This window comes from Bos taurus, chromosome 14 (genome assembly GCF_002263795.3).
Source record: "Bos taurus isolate L1 Dominette 01449 registration number 42190680 breed Hereford chromosome 14, ARS-UCD2.0, whole genome shotgun sequence".
Taxonomy (NCBI): domain Eukaryota; kingdom Metazoa; phylum Chordata; class Mammalia; order Artiodactyla; family Bovidae; genus Bos; species Bos taurus.
The window spans coordinates 44,985,153-45,013,125 of NC_037341.1; the positions used below are offsets into that span (position 1 = coordinate 44,985,153).

The 27,973-nt window shown below is 41.6% G+C and overlaps 1 protein-coding gene across 1 annotated transcript in view; it reads right to left on the minus strand.

Moving 5' to 3' along the window:
* Positions 1–1,869: 1,869 nt before the first annotated feature.
* Positions 1,870–27,973, minus strand: part of MAL2 (mal, T cell differentiation protein 2) — a 33,234-nt gene continuing 7,130 nt past the window's right edge. The window contains 3 exon segments of the mRNA NM_001081719.1: positions 1,870–4,155; positions 6,787–6,942; positions 19,107–19,277. Of these exon segments, the coding sequence (NP_001075188.1) occupies positions 4,084–4,155; positions 6,787–6,942; positions 19,107–19,277 (399 nt within the window). The 3' untranslated portion in view covers positions 1,870–4,083.

Here is a 27,973-nt window from a genome sequence, read left to right on the forward strand (position 1 = left end):
TCTCAGGGAGGGCCTGCAAAGGTGACAGCTGCAAAGGTGAGACCCAAAGAGAGTGAGAAAGCAAGCCATGAAGACTTGACAAAAGAAGGCTCCAGAGAGAGGAACTTATTTACCTGTTGCTCAGGGTACAGCCTAATACATGCTCACTCGAAAAAGCTGAACTTTCAAAATACTCTCTCTCTCTCTCTCTCTCTCTCTCTCTATATATATATATATATATATATATATTCACCTGTCTCCAAAACCCTGGACCCTTCTCCCATGAATACATTCAGCTCCCATGAATACATTCAGCTGCCACCTGAAAAGCTGGATCACTTAGTGACAAACTTGAAGCATGATGTTGAGGATAGAACCTTCCATGATGATGATTTAGAATTCCAGATTCTGGCATATGCAGAGATGCATATTCATACTCCATGTGTAAAGGTTGAATGGTGTATCTCAGACTAGAAAACCTTTCTAATGTCAGTTCCAGGGGTGATCAAAAAGCCAGGTCAATTTAGGACTTGATGAATGAGGGCCAAACTGATATAAGGCAATGGAATGACTGAAGCCCCGAGTCCAGAACCAGAATGAATGGACCAGAGCAATATTCAGGTAGTCTGGATAACTTTGCAGACCACAGTTGCTTCACTTTTTCCCCCACTATGTAACTTTGGTCTAAGTTCTTACAGCTAAACTCGTGAGCCCTTGGTTGTGACCAAAAAAAAAAAAAAGTTCTAGAAGGTAACATCTAAAATAAGCAGTTTTGTGTGTTAAGCATTCTAAAATCTTTGAAAGGCTGCTGCTACTGCTGCTAAGTCGCTTCAGTCCTGTCCCACTCTGTGCGACCCCATAGACAGCAGCCCACCAGGCTCCCCTATCCCTGGGATTCTCCAGGCAAGAACACCGGAGTGGGTTGCCATTTCCTTCTCCAATGCATGAAAGTGAAAAGTGAAAGTGAAGCCACTCAGTCGTGTCTGACTTGCAGCAACCCCAGGGACTGCAGCCTACCAGGCTCCTCCATCCATGGGATTTTCCAGGCAAGAGTACTGGAGTGGGGTGCCATTGCCTTCTCCGATATTTTGATATACTGGGTATTAGAACACGTGAACATATGAATCTGAGGGGAAAGAGTCATATTTTTGGTTATACAAAATTTGTAAAATCTGGGAGGACTAAGGGATCAACAACCATAACAAACCTGGACTTTGCAGCCAGACTGAGGTTTACATACCAGCTTTCCCACTTGATAGGCACATGACCCTGGGTGTTTCTTACGGTCTGTGTTTTGGCTCCCTTGTCTTTGAAATGTGACAATAATATCTACTGCATAGAGTTGTTACAATGAGGATTAAATTAGTTAATATTTGAAAAAAATGTTCAGAACACTGCCTGGCATATATTAAGCCTATATAAATGCTTTTAAAATAAAATAAAGTATAATTTAAGCTTCCTTTATAATACTTCCCTAGTGGGTCAGACAGTAAAGTGTCTGTCTACAATGCAGGAGACCTGGGTTCGATCCCTGGGTCGGGAAGATCTCCTGGAGAAGGAAATGGCAACCCACTCCAGTACTCTTGCTTGGAAAATCCCATGGATGGAGGAGCCTGGTAGGCTACAGTCCACAGGGTTGCAAAGAGTTGGACACAACTGAGTGACTTCACTTCACTTCACTTATAAAACTTTCAAAGAGTTACCTCTTAAATCTTCACCAAAAATAAAAATAAAAAAGACTTGCTGGCAAAGACTGTCTTTTACATAGAAATGTTTAAAGCAGAACTCGGATATATTATGAGTCTAGAAGCTCCAAATCTGTCAAGTTTATATCAAATCTTTAACTGAATTTCAAAGTGAATTGTATAAAAAATAGATGGCCCCCAAAGATTATCAAATGAATACTTTATTAGAGTCATAACACTTATAAAATAAATTTATTTTCATCATGGAGTTACCAGATTTTAAGACCAACCAACACGTTCTCATTTTTACGGCTAAGGTATACAAAGAAATTCTCAAATGCTATAATTTTTGTTCAGTGCTTTGTCAGTCAACTCCCAAATCTAGATCATGATTAATCTACAATTCTAAGTATTCACAGTTAAATGACTTCTAGGCTTGGTTCTTTATGATCGAGAAGCAATCCATTTGTAAAAGTGCCACCAAGGCAGTTTCATGAAATCATTTAATTTAATGCCACCAAGCAGCATGGACCTGTTATACCTTGGAAATAAAAATAGAATCTCACGACTAAATCTAGCAGACTTTTAACAATTCCAGCCGGAATGGATGATATATCCTTATGGCACATTTATGACTTTGTAATAGACCATTTATAATACAGGTTTAAGTGTGTGGTATGGAACTGGAAAAACCAAGGAAGTTGGATTTTTATAGAAAAGCTATGATAAAGTCACAAGACTGGTTTCCTCTTGCCACATATTAAATATACCTTTTATCTTTACGGTTACATCACAAACCAAACCCTAATAAGATTCCTCTTCCTAAGGGATTGTTACATAAACAGCATTTGATCACTGAGCATTGATTATGCTGCTCATTCAGGATTCTTCCATGTTCCACGAACTCTAACTGCTCAATTTATACATGGCACTTGTAGGGGATGATTCAACCAAAATACAAAGGGCTGAAAGCATAAAACAATCAAAAGCCCTCTTTTCCCAGAGGTAGCCCTGTTGGGGCAAGAGATAAGTATCTCATTTGGACAGGTGGTGTGAGCTGGGGCCTAACTCTAACTTGTTCTCAAGCCATTTTGGCACTTTGTCATGACCAGGGTCTCTGAGGTGGGTTAAAATACTTTTCTGTGCTATTCAGCCAGAGATAGCTTTTGTGACCACTGTTGCTTGAAAACTGAGTCTGTGTATTTCTTACCAGTGCAAAACAACATAGGACTATTCTCTAGATGAGAATCTACAACTTTAAGTTACATCTCATGTTCTGTGTGAATTTAACTTAGAGTCATGTAAAAGAATTAGAAGTAAAAAGTTTACCCTTTGGAGAGCTCTATTGGGTAAAGCCTCAGATATCCACATAAAAATACTCACCTATTCATGCACAGGACAAACAGCTGCTATTTGAAGCATAAATAGACCCAAAGTAAAACATCAGGTACTGTATACCCATTTCAGGAGTGGCTTAGGGGTCTCTGGGGCTCTCGTTTTAAGAATGCCAGGTAAGCATTTTGCTCAGTTGTTAGGAAAACACTTAGGTGGATTAAGCCACTAGGGTTCACTTCATAAATTACTTTTTCTTGTACTCAAGACTCTGCTTGAATTAGCTTGAGATGCTATAGCTGCTTCAAGGGTAAGTGTTTGACCATTAACCCAAAGGCAATGTGATTATTGAATGAGACTAAATATTATGTGGCTCGTCAAATTCACTTTAGACCTTTGAGGATCAGTTCAATAAAATACAAAACCCATAACCAAGGTTTTAAACCAGAGGTCAACATACGATAGCCTGTATCCCACAGGCCAAGTCCAGCCTGCTGCTGGTTTTTGTAAATAAAGATTTATTGGAACATACAGCTACACTCACTCATTTCATATTGTCTGTGGCTGTTTTCATAGTAACAGCAGACGTGAGTACTTGTGACAGAGACTGTGTGGCTCACAAAGCCTAAAATATTTACTATCTGTACATTTAGAGAAAAAGAATGCTGATCTCCATTTTACACTAAAACACAGAGTTCGGCGGGAATCTTATTTTAAATGTGTTTTTCTTCGGGAGTTTTAGTTACCTATTAAAATTAAGGTTCAGGTGATTTGGCAACTAAATACAAGAGATACCCCTTTTTCATGAATGACGTCTATGTATTTTATGGATGTAAAGGGAAATTTTTTTTAAAAATGAGAAAAAAAGAGAGAGATAAATGTAAAACTAAAGGCCATTTCTCTGTTTAACATCATAATAAAATTTCCATCCATGAAATGAACCAAACTTATACTTAGATTCTCTCTGTATACCAAACAATTATTTGAGGGATATTGTTATATCTGAACAAAACGGTACCCAAATTGATCAAGACATAAAAAGTACACAAATGAAACTAACACACAAGCAGTTCGTCTTTAAGGAGTGTTACGGTCGCCATCTTCGTAAAGCCAGCCCCAAACTGCAACCATAACAAGCTGTCGTCACAAAGGCAAAAATCTAAGAAAGAAGAAACAAAAATTCTTATCAGATTTATAACACTGACTTTAAGAAATCATTTGTCCAAAGGAACAACTGTCTGAAAACTGATCAGCCTCCTTAAAGATACTTCAACACTTAAGAAAACTAAATCACTAAGATGATTTAGATTCATCTTTTTTTTTTTTTCTTGGATGACTTTAGCCCCTCATACCATTAACCCCTTCTTTTAAACATTCTAGCCCCTAATAATGGGATATCATTTGTGGACAGCCTTGGGTTGAGCTTTTGTTCACACACTGGACTCACTTGTTAGGCACTGGTGAGACCCCTAACATGGTGCATATTCAAAACTTCATGATGAGATGTCTACCTGCACAGTGATCTCACAGCCACACACAGTGCAGCTCTCAGGGCCCGAGGATGGAGCAGATTATTTCTGTGACAATGGAAGTGACTGTAGAGCTAAACAGAGAAAACCCACAGGAATGAATCATCAGGTTGGCGTGGGAGATAGTTCTCAAATGTGCATGAGTTCTGAATTACTGTCCTTCGTATTCAAAAAGGATTTTTTTAGCATCAACTATGAATGCATCGGTACATTTGGTACATACAGACAAGTAACAGGCATTGTCCTCACCCTTCTGGGGTTTATAATCCACAGAAAACTCCCCAAACCATTAAATATGTTAAAACATTATGATGTAGCACAGGAATCCTTTTTCCAGGAAACCAGAGCTCTGAGAAGGAATATCAGATCCACATACGAAACATTTTTACAGTGTAATTACCATGCTGCTACTTTCCCCACCCTTCTTCCGCTGGTTGTCTCTCAGATACAGCTCTCTTTTTTAAGGAAACTTTCCTAGCGTACAGTTGCTTTCCAATGCTGTGTTAGTTTCTAGCGCACAGCAAAGTGAATCAGGAATACATTCACATACATATCTTACATCTCTCATCTAGACATTTCTTTTCTGTTGAAAGAGAAAGACCACTTTATTTTAAAGTACAAATGTGAATATTTACTTAGAACATGAAAAGAAATCACAACCGCCACGAATTCTGAAAAGCTGACAAATGTCACAAATATTCCAAATCGAAAACAACTTTGTTTTACTATCTGCCTGATAACATCTTACTTCTGAGGACCCACTTTCTTTGCTATCCTTTCACAAGACTATTTCAGAAGACAATAGCATGAGAGAGATTTTGTAATCTTGGATAAAATCCACTGTTTCTTCTTTGATGATTGATTAAAATTTGTTTTGTTTTGTTTCGATAACAACAAAAGTTTCTCTCGGTTTTATACGTATTTGTAGTAACATGAAAACTGTGCAGGTTTGTCAAATTTGAGAAACTCTCTATCATATTTCATACATGATTTATAAAATTTCAGGATATTTCAAAATTTCTTGAGGAATGATGCTCTTAAACCATAAATCTCAAAGTGTAAATCTTACCGCACTTTGAGTTGCTCATGTGTAGTTACAATTGCCCTCCATGTCTTCCTTGTACTGGCAGATGATGAAATTCACATTACCCCCATTGAATTCTGGGGGCCTTTATGCAAGTGGTTCCCTTAGTTCTATTTATAATACTGCTCTAATGTTTGCACGGAATTTCTGATAAGTTCCATCTCAAATGATTCTCATAAAAAAAAAAAGCCTGGTGCATTTTTTATTTTATGTCACGTATACAACTGCCAGGAGGGAGTTTCTGTTTTGACCAGGAGTCCACTTACATTTTTGTGCATCAGTTGATCTGATCTGCAAGGTGCTTCCCCTTGTTGTGAGTCAGTTCATCAGCTCAGTGGATTTCCCTCACCACTCTGGGCTGACTGGTCCCTGCATGAATGACTACTTTTGATATCTATTACTAGTGAAAAGGAGTTCTCTCTAAGGCAGAGGTCACCAACCTCCAGGATCTAATGCCTGATGATCTGAGGTGGAACTGATGAGAACAGAAATAACAGAAATAAAGTGCACAGTAAATGCACCACGAATGTGATGTGCTTGAATCATCCTGAGACCATCCCCTGCACCCCTGGGCCGTGAAAACACTGTCTTCCACAGAACTAGACCCTGGTGCCAGAAAGGCTGGATGGAGACTGCTGCTCTAAGGTATACTGAAATGAAAAGTGAGGGACTCAGTAGAACGTCACAAATGAATAGCTCATGCACTTAAGTGTTATTAAAACTCAGAAACTAAAGATTTACGTGTATGGGTAAAATGGGGGTTAATGCAGAACTTAAAGCATGGAGAAGTTTACTAAGGCAGCTTCACTTAGGCAGAAAAAGGGAAGGACAAATCTGTGTCTGTGACAAAGACCACGTCTGAAGCTACATGGAGTAGAAAGCACAATTAATTCTTTGCACAATGTAGACTTTGTTGCGCAAGGCCAACCACTAGCACTCATGTAGGTACGGTCTTATATAAATGTCAACCTCCTGGTGCTTCAGTTTCATCATCCACAGCACTGGGGTAATGACAGTACTTGGCTTGGTTCATAAGGTTAACTGTACAGATAAACAGCTATTATATGTTTAATGCTGCTGGCTATTATTAAAGAAAACTACTGTTGCCAGAGGAGTTTCTTAGAGACCTTGATGGGGGAGGGGAAGCGTGGGTAAACCGTGTTCACCCCACACTTACTGTGGCTGCCACGTTTATGTTATACTGGTTATCACTCAGGAGTGGCTGCACGGTCATGGTTCTATTGCAGCGTAGGTCGTGCAGCGACGTGGTGGCTGCCTCCAGCAAAAAGGCTCCAAAGTAGAATACGAAGACTGTAAAATGGTAAGCGAAGTCCTGAAACAGGATGGAAAAGAGAGTCATCTGCCAGTAAAGACAATAAGCTTTTCCAAGAGTTTCTTATTTCGAACCAAGTTTAGGTTCAGGAAAAACAGAACCTTTAATCAAACAGTCTTTAACCACATTGGCCATTTCTTTTGGCTCCCTTAGCAATGTCAAGCTGTTAGAATCCCAAGGAAAATCAACCAACTCGTTGTAATTGGCACAGTGGCAAACCTTCGGATAGACTGAATTTTATAAAATACATAATTCAGTTTAGATAAGGCACCACAGAATTCCTGTCCTTAAAATTCAAGTAAAACAGCATTTACATTATATCTTGTTAGAGTAATTATATAACTATATATAATAACATACACAAATTTCATAATTAAGTTTTTATTTTTGAGCAGTTTTTATTTTTATTCATTAGATTGCCGTTCCATACACTGAAAGATATAGAATATCTATGAAATCATTGAATTCAATACCATATCTCTAGACATTTTAAAAAGCAAAATAAATATATACTTCTACAAAAAGTAGAGGAAGTTTTCATGCAAAACTCAACAGTTATTAAGTTATTTTATCTGTCACTGGCATTAATGTGACACATAACTATTAAAATTCCCATTGTCTAACCTGACTCAATATACCATCAACACACTGCTGGGTATTTTTGTTAACAATTTCTATAGCAGGCACTTCACATTTATTATTAATCACCCTTACAACCACCATTTATTATTTCCATTTAATAAACAAGGAATTTCCTCTTCTTTTTTTGGTGAAGTGATGAAATGACTGTCCCAAAGCCCCACAAAGCTGAACTTCTGAAGGGAGACCTCAAACCTACACCAGTCTGTCTGATTCCAAAGTCCATTTGCTTTCTTTTCTATCAAACTGTTCTTGATACAACTATAGTACAAAAAAAAAAAAAAAAGGAACACTGCATGGCTTTTATGTAAATGCCCATTCAGCAAGCAAAACTGTCCAGAGAAATTGTTTTTATTCTCCCTAGAATAATAAGGATGAAGTTAACTAACTAGGAGTGAGAATAACCAAAGTACAATGGTAAAAATGCTTTCTACTTAACACTTCTCATTTATAAATTGACCCACCAGTGCCTTCAAAAGATGTAAGAAAAAAGTTATATAATATACTAGCCACATGTCTAATCTATAGGAGAAATGCTTAAACATTTACATGTGCTTAGTCAATAAATGTTCACTGATGAAGGTCAAAATCCAATGTCACTACTTTGAGAGAGAAAATGCAATAGTTGGGTCTTACTTAAGGTAGTAATGAAGACTGAGAGAAAAATACATTTCAGACCATTCAGACTCATCTAATTTACCAAAGGGGACTCTCAGGAATAGCTCATTTCATCCCAAAAGGAATGGGAAGAGTTGGATGACATGGCCTGAAACTCTTGGGATGATGTGGTCTTTGCCTTCTTTGCCAGCCTCATCTGATGTCACCATCTTTCCCCTTTGAACATCAGCCATGCTGGTCTCATTTTGGTCCCAAGGAATCACTCTGTACCTCAAGATTGATACTCTTTACACGTGGCAATCTCTCTGACTGAGTCTTCCCACAACCAATGACCACGTGCCCCTACCCTCCAGCCCTCTACACACACACACACACACACACACACACACACACACACACACCCTCCAGCCCTCTACACACACACACACACACACACACACACACACACACCACTGTTCCATTCCTGCCTAATTTTGCCTCCTCCCTCCTTGGGCTTCCCTGATGGCTCAGCAAGTAAAGAATCCACCTGCAATGTAGGAGGCACAGATTCATTCCCTGGGGTGGGAAGATCCCCTGGAGAAGGGCATGGTAACCCACTCCAATATTCTTGTCTGGAAAATTCCATGAACAGAGGAGCCTGGCAGGAGTCCATGGGGTTGCAAATAGTCAGACACAACTAAGCACATGGCACATATACTCCTTTACAGGGGCATCAGAACCAAGTTGTGGCAAAGGCTTTCAGATCCAATCCTGTATCCTCCCCCAACATCTTTCATAGGTGTTACCATCCAATAAACTTCCTGCACGTTCAGCTGTGTATGGCTTGGGTCATACCATCCCATCCTTCATATTAGCCTTAGGGTCCCATGTACCGCAAAGTATGCGTTTCCCAGGTGGTGCTAAGGATAAAGAACCTGTCTGCCAATGCAGGAGACTTAAGAGACGTGGGTCCAATCCCTGGGTGGGGAAGATCCCCTGGAGAAGGAAATGGCAACCCATTCCAGGATTCTTGCTTAGAGAATCCCATGGACAGAGGAGCCTAGTGGGCTATAATCCATGGGGTCACAAAGAGCTGGACATGACTGAAGTGACTCAGCATAAAAGTACCCTAAAATGTAAGAGGAACTCATGGCAACAGTGGTGAGAAAATCACTATGTCAGCTCCCGGAGTTATAGAATCAGGCATGTCACCTGTATTGGGGAATTACACATCTTGGAAAAGCATCTCCTGGTGTCCCCCTGGGCCCTTGTAGGGAAGGAACACTTGATCTTGAGACAACAAAAGATAAAGTATCCAGAACTGCCCATTATGAATGATGTTCTCTCAAAGCCACTAACTCATAGTCACAACACTGCTTCTTCAGGTGGGAAGGGGACATCAGAGTTCAAACTGAGCTGGGCTAGTGGGCCTGAGTCTGTTGTGTGAGCAGGTGGCCCAGGCCCCCATGTCACCCACCAGAATGGGACTGCCCTCCTCCCTCAGCCCAAGCCTATAGCCACATAAGGGAGGAGATCCCCAGGGTCCAGATGAAGGGGAAGAAAAACACCTAAGCTTGTTTCTCATGATGGGCTGTCACAAGGCGAAAAGGGATAGCAGCTGTATTGAGTTCAGTTCAGTCACTCAGTCGTGTCCAACTCTTTGTGACCCCGTGAATCGCAGTATGCCAGGCCTCCCTGTCCATCACCATCTCCCAGAGTCCACTCAAACTCATGTCCATCGAGTTGGTGATGCCATCCAGCCATCTCATCTTCTGTCGCCCCCTTCTCCTCCTGCTCCCAATCCCTCCCAGCATCAGAGTCTTTACCAATGAGTCAACTCTTTGCATAAGGTGGCCAAGGTACTGAAGTTCCAGCTTCAGCATCATTCCTTCCAAAGAACACCCAGGACTGATCTCCTCTAGAATGGACTGGTTGGATCTCCTTGCAGTCCAAGGGACTCTCAAGAGTTTTCTCCAACACCACAGTTCAAAAGCATCAATTCTTCAGCGCTCAGCCTTCTTCACAGTCCAACTCTTGCATCCATACATGACCACTGGAAAAACCATAGCCTTGACTAGACGGACCTTTGTTGGCAAAGTAATGTCTCTGCTTTTCAATATGCTATCTAGGTTGGACATAACTTTTCTTCCAAGGAGTAGGCGTCTTTTAATTTCATGACTGCAATCACCATCTGCAGTGATTTTGGAGCCCAAAAAAATAAAGTCTGACACTGTTTCCACTGTTTCCCCATCTATTTCCCATGAAGTGATGGGACCAGATGCCATGATCTTCGTTTTCTGAATGTTGAGCTTTAAGCCAACTTTTTCACTCTCCACTTTCACCTTCATCAAGAGGCTTTTTAGTTCCTCTTCACTTTCTGCCATAAGGGTGGTGTCATCTGCATATCTGAGGTTATTGATATTTCTCCCGGCAATCTTGATTCTAGCTTGTGCTTCCACCAGCCCAGCGTTTCTCATGATGTACTCTGCATATAAGTTAAATAAGCAGGGTGACAATATGCTTTAGAGACACGTTAAGAGCTGGCTGTGGAAGAGCAGTTAGGGAACGTCTTCCTAATGGATGGAACTCTGAGTGGTGCAGCACGTCATACACTTTGTTAAGAAAGCAAAGTGGCCCAACGTGAGAACCCACAGAGACTCATCCGCAGTGGGGAAAGGTCTGGCAATCTGGTCAGGGCCCTGGAAAATAAAAGTTCAGAGACAAGGAAGAATGGAGCAGCGAGATGGACATACGGGATTAAGCATGAAATGTGAAGTGTGACCTTTCTTTTATGTGGTCACATCCACTAGAAGCATCCATATGGAAGATGACCTGGCCATTTGATGCAACCAATTAAAAAGCAAGGGACATTACTTAGCCAACAAACATCCATCTAGTCAAAGCTATGGTTTTCTAGTAGTCACATATGGATGTGAGAGTTGGACTATAAAGAAAACTAAGTGCCAAAGATTTGATGCTTTTGAACTGTGGTGTTGGAGAAGACTTTTGAGAATCCCTTGGACTGTAAGGAGACCAAACCAGTCAATCCTCAAGGAAATTAGTCCTGAATATTCTTTGGAAGGACTGATGCTGAAACTGAAACTCCCAAACTGATGGGAAGAACCGACTCCTTAGAAAAGACCCTGCTGGGGAAGACTGAAGGCAGGAGAAGGGGATGACAGAGAATGAGATGGTTGGATGCATCACCGACTCGATGGACATGAGCTTGAACAAGCTCAAGGAATTGGTGATGGAGTCCTAGTGTGCTGCAGTCCATGGGATAGCAAAGAGTTGGATACAACTGAGCGACTGAACTCACTGATCTGGTTCCTGGCATTTTGGGTACATGAACAGAGTGGCCATGGCTGGGGAGGCGCGTCTATGTCATGGCCCAATAGTGCGGACTCCCAACAGCCAAAGCTGACAAGCCTCTTATCCGTATACTTCAGAAGCCAGAAAGAATGAAAACCACAATCACAGAAAACTAACCAAACTGATCACAAGGATCACAGCCTTGTCTAACTCAATGAAACTACGAGCCATGCCATGTAGGGCCACTCAAGACAGATGGGTCACAGTGGAGAGTTCTGACAAAACGTGGTCCACTGGAGAAGGGAATGGAACACCACTTTAGCATTCTTTCCTTGAGAACCCCATGAACAGTATGAAAAGCTGACCTACCTCTTGCCTTTTCTGAATGTTGAATGTGCCAGCAACAGAGACTGATTCTGAGACCCTGACATGGTGCTTTTCTCACCTGGTATCAAACTGATGAAACTCAGTTCCCATCTTCCTGGGAGGCATAAAGTTTCATTCTCACAAAATGGACACTCACCGTGAGTATGGATTTGCTTTTCCTCTCTGCAGAACCTCTGCCACTACCACTGTCCAGGGACTTACAGAATATGCCTGATTTATCAGCATCCACTCAATACATCTGACCAAGGGATTAACTTCTCAGCAGAGGATGAGTGGGAATGGGCCCACAACCCTGAGTTGTATCCTATCCTGCACCATCTAGGACCCGCTGGCCTGACAGCATGCTGGGATGGCTGGCTGAAGGCACAGCCTGGAGGAACCACCCTGTGAGGATGTGTGGCCATACTTCAGGATGCAGTAGATACAATGAAGAAGAGTTTTCAACATGGCATCGTATCCCCACTGGAAGAGTGGGAACCAAGGGTGGAAGGAGTTTCTCCTCTTACCATCGTCACTCCCAGTGATCTCGTGAAAGACTTTTTTAACTGCTGTCCCTGCACTCTGGACTCTGCATGATCAGAGGTCCCACCCCGAGGGGTGTACTCTTGCTAGAGGATCCAGCAAGCAGCCCATTGACTGTGAGCTATGACTGCTACCTGTGTGCTTTGGTTCTTTGTGCTCAGGGGTCAAAAGGTGAGAGAGGAGGGGTCACCATCTTGACAAGAGTAGGTGTGGCTGCTGATACCCAGGAGGGCGGGAAGGAGTCTGTGTGGAACTTGGGCGCTTTACTCAGGGTCCTATTAGAACCCTCTTGCCCAAGTGTGAGTAAAATGGAGCAACACTGGCCTGAAAAGGATATAGTTACCAGAGGGGTTACAGTCCTTCAGGCAGAAGGGATTGGATTATACCACCAGGTAAACCGCAGAGACCAGCAGATGTGAAGTGGTGAGCAAGAGGAGTTTAAAATGGTCAACAGAGCCGGGGAGGTGACCGAGACCAGTTGTGGCTCTGAGACCAACTCAGTCAGAGGGGCTGCAGTTTGTCTCTGTAGCCTCTCTAAGTTCTGCTTCAGGAAGAGAGGTACACTGGGACCTTGGAGGAGCAACGCCCCACACATATATGGTGGAGTGGATCCACGGGCTGCAAGAAGTCTGGGGCATCTTCAGATGCACGTGTGTCCCTTCTAGACATAGCCTGATGTTCCACTGTGAGGACCATAGTCAGCTGACAGCTTTGGCTTCAGTGGATTTGGGATCTACTGCTGAGACTGGGCTAAGCCCATGTTCTTTGGCAGCCCACAGCCAGTGATGGTGCAGCGTGGACACTGACACCTGGCCACTTTCACCCAACACAAGAGTCTGAAAGGGAAGGCTGTGCTCTGAAGCTTCACACTAGGCTGGCGAGGACTTGGTCACACTCTAAGACTTCTTTGCTTTATCTTACTTCCTTCTTTTAAAGGTGTTGCCTCCTCCCCTTTCCCTCAAAAAACAAAACAAAACAAAACAAAACAAAACCCACACAAAAAAACTCTTGTACTTCAAAATCCATCTTAGAATCCATGTCCCGGTGGCCTGGAGATGACATATATATATATATATATATATATATATATATATATGCACTATTCTCATTCCCTTTTTGGCCATTAACATAATTATAATTATTGCATCAGGCTTCCAGGTGGCTCAGTGGTAAAGACTCCGCTTGCCAATGCAAGAGATGCAGGTTTGATCCCTGGATTGGGAAGATCCCCTGGAGAAGGGATAGGCTACCCACTCTAGTATTCTTGGGCTTCCCTGGTGGCTCAGCTGGTAAAGAATCCTCCTGCAATGCAGGAAACCAGGGTTCGATCCCTGGGTTGGGAAGATTCCTTGGAGAAGGGAAAGGCTACCCACTCCAGTATTCTGGCCTGGAGAGGTCCATGGACTGTAGAGTCCCTAGGGTCACAAAGAGTTGGACACTGCTGAGTGACTTTCATTTTCCAGTATTATAGCCAGGAAAATTTCATGGACAGAGGAGCCTGGCAGGCTGCAGGCTGCTGCTGCCGCTAAGTCGCTTCAGTCGTGTCCGACTCTGTGTGACCCCATAGACGGCAGCCCACTAGGCTCCTCTGTCCCTGGGATTCTCCAGGCAAGAATACTGGAGTGGGTTGCCATTTCCTTCTCCAATGCATGAAAGTGAAAAGTGAAAGTGAAGTTGCTCAGTCGTGCCCGACTCTTAGCGACCCCATGGACTGGAGCCTACCATGGACTGGAGCCTACCAGGCTCCTCTGTCCATGGGATTTTCCAGGCTGCAGTCCATGGGGTTGCAAAAGAGTTGGATGTGACTGAGCAACTGAGTACAGATACAATTCTTGCATCAGTTGTATAATCATTTCCTCACTGCTACTGTCCACTCCAACAAACTCTCTGAGAGCCACTCCCAGTCCTATCTTGTTCCCCATATTTCAAGAGACTTAGGAAGGATCAGGTACATCCTAGGTGCTCAGTATATCTCCCTCCACCCTTGCCTGGAGAGCCACACCTGTGTTTATATTTGGCCACTCTGGATATCTTATTCCAGTTCCTGCTCTGTGTGGGATGTGTGCACGAAGGTCTTCCACAATTTCACTCATTGTTTTGGACAATGAATGTTATTTATTCTAAGCCAGAGGGTCTCAAAAGTGAGTGTGCATCAGAAGCACTTGAAAAGTTTGTTAAAACACAGACTACTGGGCCCCAACCCCAGAATTTCTGACTTAGATGTCTGGGTGGAACCTGAGAATCTGCATTCCTAATACGTTCCCAGGTGATGACAGTGCTGTGGGGCAGGGACCACCCTTTGAGGACCACGTGCCTGAAGCCTTGGCACTCCTCCGTTAGCGGAGGAGCCCATCCCCTTTCTGAGTTTTCTTCACATACTTTTGCTTCTCTGCCAATCTTCCCAACACTCACACACCATAAAATGTAGCTCATCTGCCTTCACCACCAGTAAACTCAGGCTCAGCTACAGCCTGAATCTTTTCAGCAGCAAGTTATTCTCTCCTACAATCTTATCTCCAGACCATGTTTTGCTTCTTGGCTCAGGATCAAACTTTCACTAACTATTAAAAAAGAAAAAACTACACTGTATATAGAGGGATCTTCTTTTACACAATGGCAGCATGAAAAAAGGATAATAGTCACTCTGAGCTTTAATTTCCTCATTTGTAAAAATGAGGACAATGCTAGTTTCCCATAAGGTCAAACAGGCAAATGAATGTGACAACAGAAAACAAAGCTCAGGACACTTTAAGACATCAAGTGATTTCCACACTAGGCAAATGATCATGTGTGTGCCAGCTACATATTGAGGAATAAAGGGAAACCCCTTTAAAATTGTACAGGACCTTTTTTGGGGGGGATATCTTTTATTTCTCTAACATACATCTTTCCTTACCACTCCACCTCTCAAAAAAGGGAAAATAAATGTGATATCTCTTGTTTAAAGCTAGGTGAAATGACACCACCCTTATGGCAGAAACTGAAGAGGAACTAAAGAGCCTCTTGATGAAAGTGAAAGAGGAGAGAGAAAAAGCTGGCTTAAAACTCAACATTCAGAAAACTAAGACCATGGCATCTGGTCCCATCACTTCACGACAAATAGATGGGGAAACAATGGAAACAGTGAGAGACTTTGTTTTCTTGGGCTCCAAAATCACGGCAGATGGTGACTGCAGCCATGAAATTAAAAGATATTTGCTCCTTGGAAGAAAAGCTATGACCAACTTAGACAGCATGTTACAAAGCAGAGACATTACTTTACAAACAAAGGTCCGTCTAGTTGAAGCCATGGTTTTTCCAGTGGTCATGTATGGATGTGAGAGTTGGACTAGAAAGAAAGCTGAGCACCGAAGAATTGATGTTTTTGAACTGTGGTGTTGGAGAAGACTCTGGAGAGTCCCTTGGACTGCAAGGAGATCCAACCAGTCAATCCTCCAGGAAATCAGTCCTGAATATTCATTGGGAGGACTGATGCTGAAGTTCCAATATTTTGGCTAAATGATGTGAAGAACTGACTCCTTGGAAAAAACCCTGATGCTGGGAAGGATTGAAGGCAGGAGGAGAAGGGGATGACAGAGGATGAGATGGCTGGATGGCATCACCAACTTGATGGACATGAGTTTGAGCAAGTCCCTGTGGACTGCACACCAGGACAAGGAAGCCTGGTGTGCAGTCCACAGGGTTGCAAAGAGTCGGACATGACTGAGCGACTGATCTGAACTGAACTGAAATGGTATTATTACTTTTCCATCAAATACAATAAGAAAAACCATCTCAAAATTAAAATCTGCTTCTTTCCCCAAGTTAGAAGGGGGCAAGTTATTAGCACTTACTATATGTTTTTGTGTGTGTGTGTGTATGTGTGTGTTCTCTCTCCTGTCTGACTCTTTGTGACCCCGTGGACTGTAGCCTGCCAGGCTCCTTTGTCCATGGGCTTTTCCAGGCAGGAATACTGGAATGGATTGAAACTTCCTCCCAGAGATCTTCCTGACTCAGGGATTGAACCTGCATCTCCTGCATTGGCAGGCAGATTCTTTACCACTGGCACCACCTGGGAAGCCCAACATATGTTATCACATAGGATATTTTTATTTCACCATTTATACCAACACTAGAAAAAATACTGAGAAAAAAATTCATGACTGAAGACATCAGTCATGAATGCTAATTAAATCTCGTATCAGTAAAAACTAGAAGCTATACATATTGTAGGTAACATCCCACAATGAACAGTTCTAGAAAATAATTTATCAAAATGCATTCCTACTTCCTTCATGCATGGCATACAGGTGACAGACATTAAACAATTATCATGGGGGGAACCAATAATTTTTTAAGCAATTAATGTTTAACAACTCCAGAAGGCAGCAATTAAAAATTGTTACCATCTGGTGACAACTGCATGATACGCATGGCTCAAAAATTCTCCTGGCTGAGTGTACAAAATAAATTACAAAACCTATCAAAAGCAACCATGTGGTCAGAAATGACTAAGAATGCAGAAAATCACAAAAGAAGGGGGAAAGGGTGCCCTTTCTAAATACTATGTAAGCATATAAGCAAATTTCTTGAAGGCAAGAGTTGGCTTTTTGAAACTATACCCACTATATGACAAGACAGTACTAATAAGCTCCATAAAGTGTACTGTGTGTTGCTGTCCCCAGCTTTCTCTCAGTAAAAGTGGACTACTCTAACTAAAAACCCATAGGATGAACTCTGCAGGTGACCTATGGAACAGACTGGTCATTTCAACTGCTCCTTTAATGAAGTGGGCATAATAAAAAAAAAAAAAAACATGCTTTATTGTATGAACATCAGATACAATGCAACAAAAACTGTGAAGAAATACAAGTTTAGAAAACCTAATTAAACCTAATAAATTTAGAAAAAATATTAATGCTTGGGCTCAATACCAAAAATAAGGCTCAATATGAGCAAAAGAGAAAAAGAGGATATGAACGTACATCTAATAAAACCAGGAGTGATATTAGAAACATATTTTAACAATTGGTAAGACATGTGCCTCAACCAGTTAGAGAGAATGCTGAGCATTGCAGGATCCTGGAGACTCACTACTTTTCCAAATATTGACTCGTTACTTGCAGGGCTATTAGGAGGTCCAGGAAGGTCCCAAAGAAAGGGTCAGGTTATGGGGATTAGGAAGAGGCAGTAGGTTGGGGCAAAATCTATATATTAATTTAGTACCAAAGTACCAGTAGAGCTGTTCTGCTGGTACATACTGGCCAAGTACTATCTTCAAGTCTGATATTAAAAGAGCTTGGTAGCACTCTCCAACATGAAGGATTGACTGATTCATTCATATGTTATTGAAAGAAAGTCAGGCATTTAGAAAAAGGCAATAAGCATCTATAATATTTATAACTTAAATGGGGATTTTTGATCTTCATCACTTGAACAATAATTAGAAATCTTTTCTCATCATTAATGAGAATCAAGGCAAACATGAGAAATACATTGTGTCAGCAACCTAAGAAATAGGACTTCGTAAGTTTCAAACTGCAAGCCTCAACACATTTAAGGAGTTCGATGATTTACTGATCACTTACTATAAATCAGACACAAAGCTGAACGCTTAACAATACATGGATTCCATTGTTTCTTAACAACATCTGGTGAGGCTGGTATTATTATTATCATTTTACAGAGGAAGAAATGAGGCTCAGTATTTTGCCCAAGGCTACTTGGTTAGTAAGCAGACCCAACTAATCTCAAAGCCTGGGCAGGATTATAACCAGTGCACTACACGTCCTCCTTAGCTGGCCCTGGCTGACTGAATGGGCAGTCACATTTGCTAGACTTCACTGCTGATAACATCTGAGATGATGCTCCTCAGTATGGTCTATAAATAAGACAAGAACAGATATTTTTTCTTGATGCTGAATAAAACACTACCACACATAAAAGAAAATATAAAGCCTGACTGAAGGTCTGATTTAAGTTTCTAACTGCCAAAGTGTGAAAGAACCTAGCGGGGGTTCTTCATGAACCTTATTAAACTGATCACCGATGGACTGCCTTTCATGCTCCACTGGGCCATGGACAGATAACCCCAGAGAATGAATGACCACAAGCATGAAAGAGATTTGACTACATGATACGAGAAAAAGGAAATGTAAGTTGACCCAATATAATGGTATCGTAATTTTTAAAATGGTGTCAATTGCAAATTCATTTCTTAAAATGTATCTACTCTTGCTAATCTAGGACAGACATTGAAAATAAATGTAAAATATCCCCTTGACTTTTCTAAGTTATCTGAAGAATAGAATACAGAGCTACTTGTTTTCTGAAAAGAATATATGTATTTGGTATCTGAAGCAGGAATCAATGGAAAACTTTAAGATATATGGCACAGCATCCATCTCCCAAATGCATCTGTTCAATAGTTCAATAACTGTAATGTGATTCATTTGTTGTGTGAAATAAAATCGTCTTTGCATAAAGGTCATCTAACTCATAAAGGAGTAACAGAGAGATGGTTGAGGTATGTCAACGCTGGAATTGCACAAACTGGGACCCTGCTGTCCAGTTGGGCCGGCCGCATGGCAACACAGCAGCCCCTGTGCTCTGACCTCTTCTCTCCCATTAGAGGCAATGGATAGAACCAGAGATCTGGCATCTCAGGACAAAACAAGATACTCATAAGTTTCTCGCATTTTCCAGAAAGAGACATAAAGATCCCTTACCAGGAAATTCCAATTGGCATTAATCTGAGTCACCACGCCAGAGAGGAACACGCCCAGGAAGAGAAGGGAACAGACGAAAGCTGTCACAGACACGAACATGACCCATCCTTGCAACAGAGGTAGAGGAACATTGGAGGAGGCGACTAGGATCCACACGAGTCCTCCGAACACCTGCAGGGGAAAAGAAACACAGTGACAGACTTGGGCACAGAACTGGACATGCCTGCATCAGGCTTCCTCGCTGTCTTAGCTCCTCCCCAGACCCCTGCATGTGTTCCTGCAACCCCGCCAGTGACTTGTCTCCATCATTACTGGAGATGCCTTCTCTCAGCTGCAAGCAAGAGCTTCTGCTCTGAGGCCTGATCCGACTCCACACCTATTTCTGAACCCGCCTTTCTGCTGGACTCTTGTCCTCAGTCTATGACCAGGTTCAGCATGCTTTCACCATCTAAAAGTGTTTTCCTTTAAAAGAATTTGAAAAAGAATAAATATATGTATGTGTATTATATAACTGAATCACTTCGCTATACACTGAAACACAACATTGTTAATCAACTATGCTCAAAAAAAAAAAAAATTAAGCATTTTCCTTTGGCTTTGCTGCCTCTCTAGTTTCCTCTCTAAGAATTTCTTTTCAATTCACCGTTTTTACAAATTTATCTCTCCACCTCCTCTCCTTATTACCATCTACTGGCTTCTGCTCTCGCCACTTTCTCGGAGAGTCTATTAGCAAAGATCAGCCATAAATTTCCAACCTGTCACTTCTCATGGCCATGCTTCAGTCCTTATCATGACCTATTCACATAGGTGAGATTTGCCAATACGTGGTGACTCAGATGGTAAAGAACCTGCCTACAATGCAGGAGACCTGGGTTTGATCCCTGGGTTGGGAAGATCCCCTGGGAGGGAACAGCTACCCACTCCAATATTCCTGCCTGGAGAATTCCATGGACAGAGGAGCCTGGTGGGCTATAGTCAGTCCATAGCGTCACAAAGAGTTGGACATGACTGAACGACTAATGCTAACTGAATAGCTGTAGTACTGTACATGATTGGAGAAGGAAACGACAACCCACTCCAGTATTCTTGCCTGAAGAATCCCATGGACAGAGAAGCCTGGCGGGCTACAGTCCATGGGGTCAAAAGAGTTGGACACGACTCAGCAACTAAACCACCACCGCTGTACATGATAGAAAACGATGAAATCTTATGTGTTGGACATAATAAGTACTTTAGGTATTTCTACACCTAATATTCAATAAATACCTATGTCTGGCACTGTGCTGGGTGAAAGGCATAAAACGGTAAACAATGGTCTCAGCCATCACAGAGGTCATAGTGTCTTATAGGAAAGGAAATTAAGTAAGTCTCTCAAATGCTGCTTCATGTGTGGCACAATTGGGCAAATGCTGGGTGCTAAATCCAGATGTGAAAGTCAGAAAACACTGCCTAAAAGCAACAACTCAAAGGACAGTGCAAGGGAGAAGGGCAGAGGGCAGAGGGTTTCAGGGCAGGAGGTAAATCTTGACATGATTTGGGGCAGGGGGGCAAAGGGGCTGAGAAACAGCCTGGCAGAGCTGAAAGGCAGAGCTCCGGGTGATGGAGCAGCAGGCTGGGACATGACAGCAAAAGAACGGATGAAGAAAACACGCAGATTTATGGCTGGGGCAGGTAGCAGTGAGTGAGAAAACAGAGGAGGAGGAGGAGTTAGCAGGTGAAGACAGTTTTATGAATCTGACAGCAACAGTCTCCTCCATGCTACCACCAAAGAGATAAAGACTAGGGACTCTCCTAGTGGTCCAGTGGTTAAAACTCCTCCCTGGTTGGGGACCTAAGATCCCACATGTCATGCAGCCAACAAAAAGAGAGAGTGTGAGATAAAGGCTACACATCCTTTACAGGGTGTTCCAGGCCCTTTATGAGCTAACCTGTCTTTTCCATACTTGTCTCTTGCCACTAAGCCCCTCACATCTTACATTATAGAAAAAGAAATGTACAGTCCAGAGACAAAGCTCTTTCACAGTTGAGTGGCCTGACTTATCTTGGCCCAGAATATTGTTCCTTCCCTATGTGTTTCTGAGAAACTCCCATGCATAGCTCACCATGGATAGCACATCAACCAGAAGGCCTTTCCTGAGTTCCATCCCACACTCAGGCCATCTTCCAGCCCTCTGGGCAAACTCCCTATTGTGGATTTGTTACATGGATGAGAAACATGTATTAATAATTAATGCCCCTGGCTTTCAGACCAACTTAACTACTAGACCTTCTTGGCAGCAGGCTGTCTTATATGCCTCTGTATCTAGTATCATTTATTTATCTACAAGTTAATTCTTTCCTAAGTCTCGGTCAGGCATTGTGTCATATCTGGCAATGAAAACCTAGGTTATGGAAGTATCCTGGAGACACAAATAGGTAAGTGGGAATCAATCCCCAGCTCCACACACAATACCACAATATAGGTGACGTCATAGAAGCAGGTTATGTCTGGCGTATGGCAGGCTGTTAGATATTTGCTTCATGAACAAACAAGCTCTTATTTCCCATGGGAGAACAATCGGCGCACCAAATATTAAAAAAACAATAATCATGTGTATCTTGCTAGATAATATCCAACTTGCTCATTAGAAGTTAAAAAATACAAGTATTAATTCGTTTCTTAAAAAAAAAAAAAAAGAGGCCCACACAATTCATTAGTACTTTGAAAAACATTTTGGAAAGCCTAAGTTATCACTTGAACAACAATAATGAAAGAGCCAGTCTAATAAATTGATAATAATGTTGTTATATCTCAAGTCCTAATTCCAAACGAAACATGAACAATCAACCCGGAAAGTTTTATGAAGTAAATCTAAGTCATGAATATTAATATATATTTTAAAAAATATAACCATAACCTTAGTAGCTACGAAAGAAACAGTGTTCCTGGTAAAAGATTCTCTGCTCTTTCTTACTGTTTAATACATATTTGAAGGTGATAAGATCTTCCATTTTTTCTTTTTTCTCAGCCTCTTCTTCTTGGTACATTGTTCTTACTCTCCCCCCAACAAATAAGCAACATTATTTTAAATACTACTTAAGAACTATACATCACTACTGAATATCTATTAATTCAAGAATCATTTTTGAGACTCCAGGTGTCAAAATAAAGAATAATAAAGAACAACCTGCCACTGTCCATTGGGGACAAGCAGACTCAGAAGGATAAGCATCATTATACGATACAAATGTTATGGTCACGTGACACCTCTAAAGAAGATGCTATATGATGTCTTGGAATTAAGCATAACATGTAATAAACCTGGACTGGACCTCAAACTGGCCAGCCTCAAATCTGCTGCCAAGCACTGTAGAAGGACACTGAGAAAAAAGGTGGAAAAAAAAAAGGCAAGGTTCTGTCTCCAGGAGCGCTCAATAAGGGAGAAATAGACACCATCAAATCTGATTCAGGAGCAGATTGTGGTGAGTGCTATAAAAAGAGCTCAACGCTGTGTGCTCCGGGAGATGGGGAGAGGGAAGAAGGAGCAGAAGGGGAAGAATGCAGAAGGCAGGCTGGGGAGGCAGGCCCTGAAGCAGGCTTTCAAGGCAGATGAGGGCTGTGACCAGGGATGCTAACCTGACACAGTAGAGATGAACTGTCCTTGTCAGACCCGAAACTACTGTCCTTCCCATACCTCAAAGGCTAGGAAAGGGAACTAAGTGTGTATATGAGAAGAGAACAGACTTGCGTTCCTGTCTGTGATGTGGGTATGGCTGGAAAGAGGGGAGGGGAGGCAGGAAGGTGTATGAATGCCTTCCCCTCTGCCCCCACAAATGGTTTTGCACGCATGCGCATGCACACACACCCACACTCTACATCCTCAGATCAGAGATTCTGTGAAACCCAGATTTAAGTCTTGCTCACTGCAGTAGACAGAGGATGGGCCAGAGAAGAGAATTAAGCCACTCTGGAGATCCACCTTTCTCGTTGCAAGACTGTCACATTGGTGAACAGGTCCATAGGGCCTTGACACAGTATTTCTCCTTACTCCACAATACACTACCTCTTCTTTTTGCCAAAAGCTACTTTTCTCCTGAGCATCCAAATCTGGCTCCAACTTTAAAAAAAACTGAGCCTTTACTAACATTACCAATGTTGAGTATATTCTCTTCACCTGATTCTAGGCATTCCTAAGTTCAGAAATTTACCAGCCACGTTAATTATCAGCATCCTTATTCAGAAGACGTGACTCTGGAGGAAGCTTTGTTTTTAGAAGTGAAAAGCAGAACACAAAAATGGTTAAAATCCGAGGGAGAACAGTCGATAACATCTTGCAGCAACTGGAGCATGCACGTGGCCTGAAGAAGCGGGGAATGCCAGTTCACTGGTGGTGTGTGTGCCTTGGATCTGAGTCCACTTCTGACCTCTTGTCTATTATGGCCTTCCACCACTCTCTGGTGTCCTAAAAAGTCTGATAATTACATACAAGACTCCTTAAGGCACCACCTTTTGAAATTTCTTCCAGGAATAAAGTCAGGGCTCATGACTTTGAATCTCAGCCCTGACAAGAAGACAATCCGACTTCCAGGTAATGCAAAAGTAAATAACCTCTTCAAGCAGGTATCAGTCTTCCCCTCTTACCCCTTGCCTCCTGAGCTCAAATTTAAGTGTACTTGGCATGCACCTTAAGTGCTCAAATACACCCCGAGTTGCAGTGACTAAGTTGCTACCCATTCCTAAACCCAGGGGTCTCCTTTGTGGCTTAGTGTATGCTCATCACTTCAGATTGGCTCCTATAGGCCAGAGGGTGTGACCTGGCTGAAGCCTTGCCATAAGAAAACCAGGCAAGCATTCATCCACACATCACACCAAACTGAACCCTCACAGTTGGAGCTAAAACATGTTTTCACTAGAAACTGTGGACGGACAAAAATACGTAACCCCACGGGAAACCATGGTCTTGAGTAACTGATAATTCTGGCTGCATGGATTACAGGCTTCTCAACTTGGTTCCTATTTGGATGGCCTTCCTATGTCCCCAAAGGATGCCTTTTGCAAACACCCTTTTTCTTTTCAAATGTCACTTATTTCCTAACAGCGTGCTTTTAAACATGCCCTCCGACAACTTAGCTAATAATTTCCAAACCACTTTGACACCTTCATCTTAGTATACTCTTATTATTCACTAAATAAACAGGCCAATTTCTATGCTGACCTATTTTCAGTCAATATTTGGAATGAGACCAGGAAAAGGTAAGTGAAGCTGAAGGTATGAAGGGCTGGTCAGACTGCCCCTAAGGAGAAACACTTCAATACTGTGAACTTTCTGTATGTAATGCATAACCCTCTCTTTCCAATTTCCCTACTATTTACATATTGGACATTTCATCACTTTATATCAGTGGAATGAAAAAACCAGAATGCCTAGAGGAAAAAAAGTCTCCCAACCTGGCTTACATATGAGGTTAAAGCTGATGAGGCTAAGAGAAATATGAGCTAGTATTTACCTAGCTCTTGTGTTCCAAGCACTGTTCTGAGGGTTTTATTTGTACCAACTTAAGCCTTACAAACACTGAGAGATAAGCACTATTATTATTCCCATTTTATAGATAAGCTATTCAAGATAGAGTCATTAATAACTTTCTCTAAATCATACAGTTAATAAATATTAGTCCTGGGATCTGAACTTATACTCTTAACATTATGCTATTCCAGCCCCCAAAAGTCTAATGTTTATTCCAGAGCAGAGTTTTTGTAATTTGGCCATGGATTGGCTTGGGGGAAAGGGCCAGACTGATTCTCCAAAATCATATCAAATTGTGTAGGTAAGTGCATATACATTTTTTCTGTATACAGTCTTCTGTATACAGTCATATATAGTCTTCAATGTCCATCAGAATCACAAAGGGGTTTGAGGCCCTCCAAAAGTTCAGAACACCTTATCTTCTTGATAATCTCTCCTATTTCAATGGATGCCGACCAATCGGGTTCCTGCACATGAAACAATATGGTTAAAGGACGTTTAACATGTTCAGACTATTTATCTTCTAGTGACTAGATCACCTATAACTCTGTTTTATATACAACATGTGTTCCAAAGAATGTTTTTAAGTGGAATATACTTCAGTCAACAGATACAATAACTGATAGATGTATTTACAAGGCAGCCCATAAAAGTGCAAAGTCATTCACGACATGACTGCAGTCCAGTGGAGATAGCACGGGGGAGACTCCTGTCAGCCTCTCCAAGCTCACCCTCTCCCCTGCGGTGCTCCTTTCCCTGCTGCTCTCTCTCTGCACTGCAGCCTCTGCCTTTCTTCCCCTGCATACAAAGAGGCCATCACACTGGTCCATGCTTCTGCCCAGCATGCTGCCTTGAGACTTTTTGTTGGATAACAAAACTCTGCTACCAAGTCTTAACAGAAAGACTTCCCTGACTGGTTGAAATCAGAGGCTCGCATGCATGTTTTGCCCACTGGATTGTGAGGTCAGAGTCGGCCACATTGCCTAAACATCTCTGTATGCTCAGAACCCAGGCCAGCACTTTATACTGAGGATGCTCAATTGCATTCTCTTTGAAATGAAGGAAACTCACCAGTGTGTTTAATAGATGGTTCTAGAGGACATTGCTCCAGAGGAACAGCTTGAGACGCTGGGAACACACTGCTGTCTGGAGCTTGGCTCATTCCTTGGTACATGGTGGGTGTTCAAAAATAGGCATGAAGACTTGGGAAGCAGGAACATGTCCTTCTCAAATTTTAAGTTATTATTGGCAACACCCACAGCCTCGTACAAGATCTTAGGAGCCTAGGGTGGCAAGTTATGGGGAAGCTGGCACCTTTTGAAATCTAGCTCATGATACCTCTTTCAATCTTCTTTCTAATTCTTCATTTGAGCCCAAGATTTTATTCAGTTTACCTATTCTACTGCAATGGCCATGGGACGAGTGACCAAAGTAGTGCCTGTCTTGTGCCTTGCCCCATCTACCCTGGCTCCTCTCCATCAATCACCATCTGCCTTCTCACCATGCTGATTTCCATTCAAACTGTTCCTGGACTAGCCCTGGTACAGTTCTCAGAAGCAAACATTGTCAAGGTGTTTCGTTTGTTTTGTTTTTAATCGGGGAAAAAAAGGACAAATTCTGAGAAGCAACAAGAAATGACATCTACAGAAAAGACCTAATGCAAATGAGGATTTGCTATTTCAATTTACATTTGAAAGATTTAAAAATACATTTGACAGTGTCATCAAGAATTAGACTTTTTCCTTGTCCATCTGACCTAAACTTCCATTTTGGTTTCTCAAATAGCTGTTGCTGCTGCTGCTGCTGCTGCTAAGTCGCCCCAGTGGTGTCCGACTCTGTGCAACCCCATAGACGGCAGCCCACCAGGCTCCGCCGTCCCTGGGATTCTCCAGGTAAAAATACTGGAGTGGGTTGCCATTTACTAACCCTAAAATGGAAAGCCCATATTATAGGGAAGATGTATGTTCTGGCTCTTTTTTATTCTTATTTATAATTTCCCTTGATTTTTAAAATCTGTTTTTCATATGTTTATAGGTAGCAAGTTATCCTCCAGGTTAAAATGTTCATGCAGAAATACCAATGCTTTAGCATCAACAAGGACTGTACAAGTCATTGCCTCTTATCTTTCTTTTTATCCCCCTTCTTCTGAAAGCTATTACACAAAAGTTAGGAATGTCATCTCTGGTGACTATTCAAGGGCATGGCCCTTTTCATATAAAATAGGACACAGGAAAGTCAAGTAAACTATAAGCTCCTGAAGAAGAGTCATGACATTTTAGATGTTGGGCAATAATAAGTGCTGGAGAAGGTGTGGAGAAAAAGGAACACTCCTACCCTGTTGTTGGGAATGTAAATTGGTACATCCACCATGGAGAACAGAATGGAGGTTCCTTAAAAAACTAAAAATAGTGATACCATATAATCTAGCCATCCTACTCCTGGACAAATATCCTGAGAAAACCATATTTTGAAAAGATAAATGCACCCGAATATTCATTGCAGTATTATCAACAATCGCTAAGACACGGAATCTGTGTTCATTGACAGACGAATGGATAAAGAAGATGTGGTTAATACACACAATGGACTCAGCCATAAAAAGAATAAAATAATGCCATTTGCAGCAACATGGATGGACCTAGAGGTGATCGTACTAAGTGACGTAAGCCAGAAAGAGAAAGATAAGTATCACATGATACTGCTTATATGTGGAATCTCAAAAACGCTAAAAATGAACTTACTTACAAAACAGAAATAGACTCACAGATGTAGAAAACAAACTTATGGTTACCAAATGGGAAAGTGTGGAGGGATAAATTAGGAGATTGGGATTAAAATATATATACTACTATACAAAACAGAGCATCAATAAGGACCTACTGCATAGCACAGGGAACTATACTCAATATCCTGTAATAACCTATAATGAAAGAGAATGTAAAAAAAAATATGTACACTGATATATGGAGAAGGACATGGCAACACACTCCACAATTCTTGCCTGGGAAATCCCATGGACAGAGAAGCTGATGTGCTACAGTCCATGGGGTCACAAAGAGTTGGCTATGACTTAGTGAGTAAACAACAGCAACAATACTTATATATATGTATAACTGAATCACTTTGCTGTTTGTATGAAACTAACACAACACTGTAAATCAACTATCTATATTTCAGTAAAAAATTTTTTTGTTTCCTCTCCAATGTTTTATTATAAAAAAAAATCATAAAGAAAAGAAGACTGAATTTTACAGTGAATACTTACAGCACCTAGATTTTTCCATTTAGTTTTTACTATTTTCTTTTCTTATTTTATTTTTTTTTAATTATGAAAGTATGATAACACATTTACAGGAGACTTGG